This window comes from Olea europaea, chromosome 9 (genome assembly GCF_002742605.1).
Source record: "Olea europaea var. sylvestris chromosome 9, O_europaea_v1, whole genome shotgun sequence".
Classification (NCBI taxonomy): Eukaryota; Viridiplantae; Streptophyta; class Magnoliopsida; order Lamiales; family Oleaceae; genus Olea; species Olea europaea.
The window spans coordinates 13,837,845-13,848,789 of NC_036245.1; the positions used below are offsets into that span (position 1 = coordinate 13,837,845).

The window sequence follows — 10,945 nt, forward strand, 5'->3', positions numbered from 1 at the left end:
AAAATTGAGTGCAAGTATAATAAACCCTGTATTAGATTATATATATAGTTTCAGTAAAATACAAGAAAATGGTACGGGGAACTTTTGGGACTATTTTTTCCAAACTTATAAGATGAAGCTATTATAAGAGAAAAAGAAATAGATCACTTGTAGACTTGCCACTCATAAGGAGGTTTGTAATTGCAGCCATTGTTGCTCAATGCTCAAATTTTAAGGTTACCTAAACATTCAGCAGCGTTTGCATCCCATAGTCGAACTTTGTATATAAACTTCTACTTAAAGAACTTCACGATGGGGTGAATGGAATTTAACCAGCAGAAGATCAAGCAACAATGACACATGAAATGAATTCATAAAGTTCAAGCTAAATAAAACAATGCAACCATCCAATTATGTGAGACATGGAAAATCTATTGTCAAAGGTAGATCATAAGCAGCAATAGAGGCATAATACTATGTAAAATGTTTTGAACAGAACATTAGGGTATATATTCTACATAATAGAAGGTTGGATAAATTTTTATATCATTAGTCAGAAGCAATGAGAACATATTCATGATGAGGAATTAAATAATATACATTCGTCTGTATAATCTATCTTTTTTGTTTTTTTCTTCTTTAACTTACCATTTATTTATTTTTATGGGGTTAAATGTTAGATTTATCTTCCAAGAAGAGATTTCACAGTAGTTTTATAGACAATACTGAAATTAATATGTAAAGTTTTAGAATAGAAGCTTACCACCCAAAGTATCCTTCGATAATCTTTCAACATGTGTAAGCATTTTCAAATTTGGTAGTTGATTACTTTTATAGTATGGTTCTGCAAAAATAAGTATGGTGATATTAACAAACTTTCTATAATTTTGAACTAAAAATTTAGTGCATCCAAAAAGAGTGTGAGAGAGGATAATTACTCAAAATACCATAATTTGTGCCTTTAGTCCGACACTTTGAAACCTTGTGTGTTAAGTGGTGTTGTATTTGCTATCGAACAACCTACATTTATTCTCATGTACAAAAATATTTAAAATAAACAATTTTAAAGTTATAAATATAAGAGTATGCATTTAATTTTGAAAAAGGGGTCTTACTGTATTTTAAGAATCTTTTTGTTAGAATTAGGCTAAACAGGGACGTAGAAAATATTCATTTTAACAGATATCTGTTGCAATTTTTTGTTTGTACAAAATTATCTTCTTTGGTGAAACTGCTTCTAATGGATATCCGAAAATGAAGCATTCTATGTATTTGAGAAGAAAACTCCAGAATTTGGCCTATAGAAAAGATAATTTAAAGTTAGATTATATTAATACTGTATGTAAATATAACATTAAATTAAATATTATAGTAAATTGTGGAGATGCTTACCCATTCTTTTGACAAGGTAGATACGGTATGATTTTCAATTTCATATGTTTATTTCTATGTTTTCTCAAACTTGGTTTGATGGAGAAAATGACTGCCGCGATTAATAATGATTCGACTATAGTCATTACCGGTTCTGCACGTGCTTTGATTTCTTCCGATGTATGAATGGTGTGACTACAATCATATATATGAAATTTCCACTTTTGAAAATCAACAAGAAAAAGAAACCAAGTGTTGCCTGGATATGCTGATGGAATTAGTAAATGGTTGTATGTTATCCACGGTCGAGCAGATACAGGCAATTCTCCTTTTATGTATCGCTGTAATGCGTTGAAATTAGTTGTAGAATGGTCAATTCCTTCTTTCATATTTGTATACCAATGAACACATTCAGCTTCGAATCTAAGGTACATGATTGCATATTCTTTAGAAAGCAACGGAGAACTGGCGGTAACAAGTCTTCTCAATAGCTTTAATTCTATATCAATATGCTAGTAAAAAAATGTAAATTAGTTATATAAATAATGGAGAAAAATGAATTATGATTATTAAATTTTACTTACCACAATATTTTTACTTTTTGTTTCATCTAGTATATTTTCTAGTGATTGTTTTCCGTATAGATTGCCGATTCCATCGTTCCAATATGCATTGTATAAGAGAATATAAATCAGTGTTAAATGAGTAAAATAAAAATTATAATATTTACGTTAGCAACGTAAAATTAAATCTTACCCCGATGGATTTTGTAATATCCATTCTGTAATGTTTTCGTACTTGTCAATGTTATAGTCTTCTAAAGCATTAATCGACATTGTTGATGAAGATTGTGTTTGTTTTTGCTTACCTTTTTTTTCTTTCACCGATCTTTCCACGTCTTCAATATGTTCAAATGTTGAAGGGATTCAAACTCAATTGGACTTGCACGGGGAGGTATATCTCATTGTATAGAGCTGACAATCGTTTCCATGTGTGATTTCCAGTCGGATAATTGATTCTGCATACTTTGATTTTGTTCATCAATGTAAGATTTGGCTGAGTTGAAACTGGTATCCACATAAGATTGCATGCTAGATTGCATGTTATGGAAGTAGTCTTGTTGGCTTTTTTGCTGATGTCAGAAAAATTGTTTTTGATTGTCATGAATCCTTTGGTAGTGAGTTCTTGCTGTTCAAGAATGGCATGATAGCGAGTTTCTTGTTTTGTTGATTCTTCAATCATATATGTTTTTAATCCGTCATAAAAGCTAAATACATTTGACACTACTGGTTGTCTGTATATGTTGAACATCTGATCCATATCTTGTTTAGTTACATAGTTTGAGCTCTCAGAAGAAGTAGATCCAATTCCAGCTGAAGTGCCTATAGTTGTTTCTTGCGTATGTACGTTATCAGCTGGAATTTGTTCAGTTATATTGTTGGATTCATCATTGACAATGTTGTCTAGTATACAGTGTTGGTTGTCAGCTAGTAATGAAATATTTGCATACTAGAATGTTTCTAATTCTTCTTCAGTAGGATTCAATACCGCAATTACTGTGATCTATAATTGTAATAAAATATTAGATTTATGTTTTAGATTTATTTATAAATAATTAAATACATATTTAATTGTAAATTGAAATGAATCATACCTGTTGAGTAGCCAAAAATTCTTTAACGACTTGTTCTGTTAATACTATTTTGGGCTTCCATTTATGCATTTGTGGACATTGGAAGCTTGTACGGATACGACGCCCGAATTGTCGTCCAATTTGAGGAAAAGCTTCATTAATCCAATACTGAAATAAAAATAAAAGAAATATTAAATTTTTTATATGATTAAATGATATATAACAGGGAAAAAAATAAAAGAAAAATACCTGGAATGCAAGTGGATAACCATGTAACGAATATTTACAATCCGTTTGGTCATTTTGTTGCATCCTTCGTATTCTTTCGAGGTGTGATTCTTGCAATGAATTTAGTAAAACAAAGTATGCTTTACACCCCCATGGATACATAAGAAATTCATCAAGTTGTTCAACCATTCCAAGGGTTCAGAAATCGATGTGTCTTCCATTTGGTTTTAAAACGCATTCAACAAACATAACTAATCCTAACTTGAATTTATCTTCTTGATTTTCACACATGTGAAATATTTCAGAAAGTCTTTTCATAGTAATTCTTTTTGAACCATCAAAATATTCATCCCTAAGGCGAGTATTATTGAAATTCAGATCAACAGCTACTTCATGGCATGGTAATCCGGTAATTAGACAAAATTCTTGCATGTCAAAACGGGCCACATGATCGTCTAATTGTACCCAAACTTCATTATTTTTGCCGCAGTTGATAAGTCTCATTATAAACTCATGTATTAGTTTGCTACTAAATTTTTCATTTTGTTCTTATACTACTTCCATAGATAAATCCTTGAAAGTGACTGCATAATAAAGAAGCTTGATTGTCTCCATCTATTACAAAATCTTGAAGGTATTGATGATTTGCAAATTGAGTAATTGTAGTAGAAAATCATTGATTTGGAGATAATATGTATTCTAACGACATCTGCAAAAATTATTAAAAAAATTATTTATTAATCATAAAAATATATATATAAATTTAACGTAAATTTTGTACGTGGACATAAAGAGGCATAAGATAGGAGTCACATATGCTTGATAATAAAGAACTTTAGTATTGAATATTTTGTTTAACTACTCTACAATAAGAAAGCAGTTCTTGTCTACTCAAACTATAATTTTCTTATTTAGACACCAACTTAGAAATAGGCACTAACAAACATTAAAACAAGCCTTCATTTTCTATTTTGCATAATATGTTTACTCAAACAACATTGATCACCATTTATGTAATGAAAAACAATATTCATCTCCATTTATCTAGTGAGAAAGGTGAAAAATCTATACAAGTAAGCACATAGAATAAACATAATAACAAGAATAAGTGTGAGGACTGTTACCTTAGGAACGAATAGAGGAATTTTTTAAACAATTTTTTGGTGACTGACCGTTCTGCTCTTTTATATATCAAAGACAATCCTGCAAAGAATTATAAATAAAGAAAACTAAGTTAGATTGCCTTTTCTCAACTTGGAATCCTCGAACAGGAGTCCTTTTCACAAGACAATCCGCTTGTGATTCTGTTAAATTGCTAAAAGTAATTGGGGAAAACCCAGATGATAAAAACAGAGTCCTCCAATGCTGCATCTTTTCAGGGGATCGAAAATGGCCCATTACAATTTTTTCAATTCCTGGTTGGAGCAAGAACCTTTCAATCTTTTCCAGTGCATCCATATTCACATTGACAGCATCTAGGGACTCAAGCAAGTTAGAATAAGATTGAAGTTCGTGAATAATGTGGTTGGGAAATGGTAAATCAGGTCTATCACATCCTCTGTCCACAGAAACCACAATTTTCGGTGAAAGCTGCTTTACAAAATGAAGAACCAAAGGTACTAACAACTGGTAACTTGCAAGAGAACCAACCGGAAGGCTTTGTGGGCTAATATGTTGATTATGTGCGAGACAGGGAGTGTCAAGTATTTCTTTAAGAACTTGGCCTCGGGGATTGCAAGAAGAAAAGACAAAGAAGAAAGAATTTGATGCTTTGCCACGGGAAAGACTGGAAAGAATTCTCTCACTTCGATCCCTTTTCAGGTGAGTTTTGATCTGAATTCTAATTCTAATTTCTGTGCAAATCTTCAGTGATGAAATGAAATTTGAATCCTCTGTACTGAGGGTGGTTAATCCACATGGATTTTTCAAACACATCAAATGCATTTTATAAATCCCTCCACTGCAACTAATAGATTTCCAATGCTTATCAGTTTATTGTAAAAATGGAATTCGATGAAAGAATTGAACTTTTCAATGATAAGCTACAAGCACTTTTGAAACCACAGTTCTTGTTAATGTATATAAACCTAAATATCAGCCACACAATCTAATGGTTATAAGTATTTGCTTTCTTTTCCTTTACCTTCAAATCATATTTTTGTTCCCTTATTGCTCTGATACAGATTTTGAGCTGGAATCCCCGGGCATTATAGTTTCCAAATTTTGCTAGTGCAGTCATACACTGATACACATAAGCATATTAAATTAACAATACACATGCACAATACAAATTATACAATTGACCATACTGCCAATGTAAAGCCCAAATAAATTTAGGAATTAGGAGCCCTTTTTCTTTCACCACCAGATCTTTCATACTAGCAAGTAGCGACAGTTATGAAAACGGAAAACCAATTTTTTCTTCTTCTCCAAGTTATTCATTATTTATTTCATAGTTGAACAATATCTATTTTTGGTAATAAAAGTTGACCCGGTGATGCATAGTTAGAAAGAATAAAAGTTTTGTACAATGAAATTGAACTATTTTTTACCAAAAAAAAAAAAAATTCCTTGTTTTTAAATTATTTTGTTGATATTCAAAAAATAAAAAAAAATTATTTGATACTAAACATCATCTTAAAACCAAAAAAAAAGGGGAGGGTAAGTCACGTTGACTCCATGCGCTACTTCTTTTTAGAAGCACTCCGCGCTCCCTTCGAAGCACTCCGCACAGAGTGCCTCCTTCCGAGGCACTCCGAGGAATCTACCCGCAATTTTCAGTTAAAAAAAACGTTTAAAATAAAACAAATTAAACAAGTTAATACAACTTTACCAACTTCAAATTTTTTCAATCACATAAGAACTTAACACTATATAATTAAGTTTCAATTGCTTTTTTTAACATAATAGTATGCTAAACTAAATATTTTTTATATCATAGATACATTCTAAATTTATTTTTATCACATATTTTATGAAAATTACCTCCTTTTCTGATCGTTGATTATGCGAGAAGCTGTTGTTGAAAACTTACAAAATGAAATCCTTGCTAAAAACAAAATGGTTGAATTTGTGTTGAGTTTTGAATGCATTCATAAATAAGTATTAGTGATTAAATGTTGGTAGTTGGAAGGAAGGATAAGTAAATGTTGGTAGTTGGAAATGTGGGATGAATAAATGTGAGTAGTTGAGATGTGTAAATGTAAATTGAATTTAAGAGTGGTTTCTTGTGATTCTCAGGTGCATTTAAATCTGGTTTTAATACAAGATTCTTGACCCTGAGTATTCTTGAACATACTTACAATGGAATATATTATGGGTATTAGTGATTTCATAGCTACGATAAAATTATTTTTATTAATATTTTATTTGACAATCAAACTTCACATTTACTGAAAGTGAAAATAGCAAATCAAAACTTGTTTAGTTTTTATTCATAAATACTGTAATTTATAAGTAATTGTGGAAATATGATTTTCAATATGTAAATTTTGAAAATAATTTTTTCAAGGATTGGGTGGTGTAATTTTCACTAATTAGTGTTCATATACCGTATTTGAGCTCACCGTAATCGAGCTTACCGGTTTTGCACTAACCTACCATAATTGCAGTATACACCGAATTTACACTCACCATTGTATTCAATTAAGAGGTTATGTGCAAGATATACTATCATTTAATAGAAAAGGTGATGGCCTAATTTAGCAAGGACGAACTTGCACTGAAATTGAAAGAACCAGACTTCAAATGTCAAAAATTTGATCATGGGACTGATGTGCTATCTTAATCAAAATTAAGAAATCAGTTTGAATGTTCACTGAACCATGCCAAGTGTTACTATTTAACAACCAAACTTAAAATGTTAGTATTTAATAACCAAACTTAAAATTGTATCGCAATGGTCATTGAATTATACCACGTGCTATTTCTTAATAACTGAACTTTAAATTTTATTTCAATGGTAACGTGTTGTCCATTTAACGCTCAATTCGATGGCATTTGTTATCTAAAGGATCTTCACACGTATCAAACAGATTTTTTACGTTGGTATAGTTCAGGGATCATTGAATAATTTTTGAGAAGCAAATTCTTAGCCATGCACATGCAATAGAAACATAATTTAAACTTGGAAAATACAATTCAAACATTCTGATGATTTCCAATTCAAACATTCTAATAATTTAAACTTGGAAGATACCGTATTTGCATCACATACTGTATTTGAGCTCACCATACTCGCGCTTACCGGATTTGTACTAACCTACCGTAATTGCAGCATATACTGTAAGATATACTATCATTTAACAGAACATGATGAATTTGCACTGAATCAGACTTCAAATATCAAAAATTTGATCATGGGGACTGATGCGCTATCTTAATCAAAATTAAGAGATCGGTTTGAATGATCGCCGAACCACGCCAAGTGTGAGTATTTAATAACTGAAAATGTACTTATATTTATTGATAGATTTCCATTTGTTCAAGTTTCAGTCTTATTAAATAGCTAGTAAGTCATGAGTCGTTAGCTATAAACTTTAGAGAATTTAGATAATTCAAAAACCCTGTGCATCCGAATCGTTGTAAGTTATTTTTGCGCTTGTTTGGCCCCCATTCAATTGAATTCTTGCCCATTTTTTATCATTATTTATTTCAACTCTTTGTACAACTCGTGTCAGAGAAGGTACTGCTTTCCTGACAATGCATGTTGACACATGCAGTAGATGTTTTTAGTCAAATATTTGAATGGTTTATTTTCCATTTCTGCCCTTTCACTTGTTCAGTTGTACGTGCATTTAATGTTCTTAAATAAGTGTTATTAACTACAACCAATACAGTAAAACACTTGGGGTCTCTTCTCTTCCTGTTTCAATTTTGTGTGCATATTTTGAAATTGTTAAAAATATGTTATTCGAGAAACTATTTTCCAAAACATGAAATTGAAAAGCGCTTTTACTTTGAAATTTTGAGAAATATTTTTTTTTATATTTTATTTAAGAACACCATGAAATGTCAATGTGTACATGTGACACACCACAAATACAGTCAAAACGTGGTAGTTCTTTTGATCCTTGCAATGCAATTACAACTCTCTATACATATTAGAGTTTGATTAGCTCGATTAGCTTTAATAAATGAAAGAAAATTAGAATTTGCCGAAACGTTCCAATTATTGCAGAACAACAATCCACATTATTGATGTGTAAAAAAGCCATGATATATATCGGAATGTGTACAAAAAGTTGACAATACAACAACACGTGAATATAGTCCCGCAAATAATTCATTCAGGCCATTCACTCAATTTGCAACGAATTGTCATTCAACTTTACAGAAGTATACACCATTATTCATTACACAACAACTTTCTTACTGACATTCAATCCTCTCCACACAATTTGTTATGAATTGTCACATTCATGCACACTTTTAAGTAGAGAGCCATTCTCACAATCACTCTATCCTCACATTTACTCTCCCATCCACACATTTCACCTCCATTCACTCTCCACACTTTGTAACTACAATCTCATTGGCAACATTCATTCGGCAACACATTTTGTTGGAAAGCTTCTCACACATTTTCTCCAAAAAAGTGCCCGTTCGACTGAAAAAGGTAACCACATCAAAATTTCTATTCAACATTTGTGGTACTTAGAAGTAAGTTGTCGAAGAAAAAAATTGTTCGTATTATGGGCAAATAATTTTTTCGATATAACTCAAGTGTTACTTCATCTCAGTGACACGGAGACATTCTCCATGTCACGGAGACCGTCTCTGGGTGTGTCACGGAGACACTAGAGTGTGTTATGAAGATGTGTCTCCGTGACACACTATCACGGAGACACATCTCCGTGACACACGATTTTGTAAACTGTTGTTCTTTTTTTTCATTTTTTTTTTCTGTTTTATTGTTCTTAGGCTATAGGATGTGGTTTGTAAATAAAAAAAGATTTGTCTAACAATATAATTTACGATGAATTGCAATTTTTCTGCGTACATTTTCTATATTGGTTTTCGTAAACAAAATAATTCACTGTAAACTTTTATTTATTGTGTAATTTATGCAGATGTCTTTAGATTACATTCTCCCTCCAGATCAGTGGTTTTTTGCTACCATCGTCCAGTATCCAAATCGAATACATTAACAATTTTGTAAAGTTTATAGATGCCAATCAACAATGTTAAACTGTGTAGCAATTTTTGTGCATTTGTTTACGGAGCTATGTTCAGGGGACAACATGAACAATTTGGTAGCAAGTTGGTACACGAATTTATAATGCGAATTGTACATTGTGCCAAAAATAATGAACTTTGGGTACGGTTAGATGACCATGTTGCCAGGTTCGGCATGCAAGAATTTTTCTTAATTACTGGACTTCCTTGTCATGAACCATCCATTGAAATTGACTATAATAATGATCATTTAGGGATCAATACTTCCATGGAGGCAAAAAAAAAATAGCAATAGAATGCTTTTTGAAGGTTTCCATATGTGCGAAGACCAAGAAGATAAATTTAAGTTGGGACTAGTTATGTTGATAGAGTGTGTGTTGAAACCAACTTCAAGACAAATTGATTATAGAACGTCGAGCATGGTTGAACATCTAAATGCGTTCCTTACGTATCCATGGGGCCGTACCGCATATTTCGTTCAATTAAATTCGTTGGAAGAGTCACAATTGGAATGAGTGGTAAGGATACAACAGAACCGACAATCAGAATGTAAGTATGCAATACAAGGCTATCCACTTGCATTTTAGGTATGTTGTTCATATTCTATGTGTTCCTGTATTCCGTATAATTTCTTCGTACAAAAATATATATCGACATTTCGCTGTAACTCTATTGCAGTATTGGATCAGGGAAAGGTTTGGACACCGTAGGTACAGAACGACACAGATTCCACGAATGTACAAGTGGAGGCCTACAACAATACTGAAGGAAGCGATTGTTAAAGAATTTTTGGATACGGAAGAGGTATGACTTTTTAATTCTAACGTACATTGATGTTCGCATTATATTTGGAAAACCTGACATTGAAAAATTTGCTGAGGTGAAGATGTTTACGATGATTACAGATCGAAGTCCTTGCAGTGCTGCAACCTACCGAGCAAGAATTAGAAACATCGTGGTACTCAACTTTGTCACTGCCAGCTGACAATGAATATCGTATACTAGATGCCATTGTCAATGGAGATTTGGATAATATAGCACAACCATTACCGGATCACCTTCGTGCGCAGCAAGCGACAAGTGGTGGTACACTGAGAACTTCAATTGGAGCTGGGCCTAGTTCTGCTTCCGGTACCTCAAGATATGCAACTGAAGACTATTGGGAAGAAATGTTTGGTATGTACCGGCAGTATACAATATCAAATGTATCCGATCTATGTGGCAACTTGAAGGTAGACTTTGTTGAAGAATCAAGAGCTCTGAACCACGCGATCCTTGACAACCAAAAGCTGCTGTTTGAGAACATACCAGATCGTTGCAAGATTACATGCAACATGGTTTACATGCGTACATGGATAATTCTCTATCTGGTTTGTTTCAGAGTCATATGGCCCACGAATCGCACACACAAGAAGCCCATTATCAGGCTGTTCTACAAAGAGAAGAAGAATTATTTCAACAGCAACAAGAGCAGATGCGGTGCTATGTGGATTCTAGTTTATGTTCCGTGAGATCATACATTGACGAACATTCTGAGAATATGCAGAACATATTATC

General features: G+C 32.4%; 2 protein-coding genes across 3 annotated transcripts; both read right to left on the reverse strand.

Annotated features, from left to right (window-relative positions):
* Positions 1-792: 792 nt before the first annotated feature.
* Positions 793-2,075, reverse strand: LOC111399750. Its single transcript, XM_023027218.1, has 3 exons — positions 1,935-2,075; positions 1,372-1,862; positions 793-1,277 (listed from the first exon to the last, which is right to left on the reverse strand). Exons 2-3 carry the CDS (start codon positions 1,782-1,784, stop codon positions 1,244-1,246), a joined length of 447 nt encoding a protein of 148 aa, XP_022882986.1. The 5' UTR covers positions 1,785-1,862; positions 1,935-2,075; the 3' UTR covers positions 793-1,243.
* Positions 2,076-3,926: 1,851 nt separating this feature from the next.
* LOC111399749 (scarecrow-like protein 6) lies at positions 3,927-6,314 on the reverse strand. 2 transcript variants are annotated; one of them, XR_002703789.1, is made up of 3 exons: positions 6,197-6,314; positions 5,355-5,453; positions 3,927-4,414 (listed from the first exon to the last, which is right to left on the reverse strand). XR_002703789.1 is itself a non-coding variant. In XM_023027217.1 (2 exons), exon 2 carries the CDS (start codon positions 5,153-5,155, stop codon positions 4,403-4,405), a length of 753 nt encoding a protein of 250 aa, XP_022882985.1. In that variant the 5' UTR covers positions 5,156-5,453; positions 6,197-6,314; the 3' UTR covers positions 3,927-4,402. The 2 variants fall into 2 exon arrangements, 1 of the variants encoding a protein (XP_022882985.1); XM_023027217.1 differs by having other exon boundaries at positions 3,927-5,453.
* Between the last annotated feature and the right edge of the window lie 4,631 nt (positions 6,315-10,945).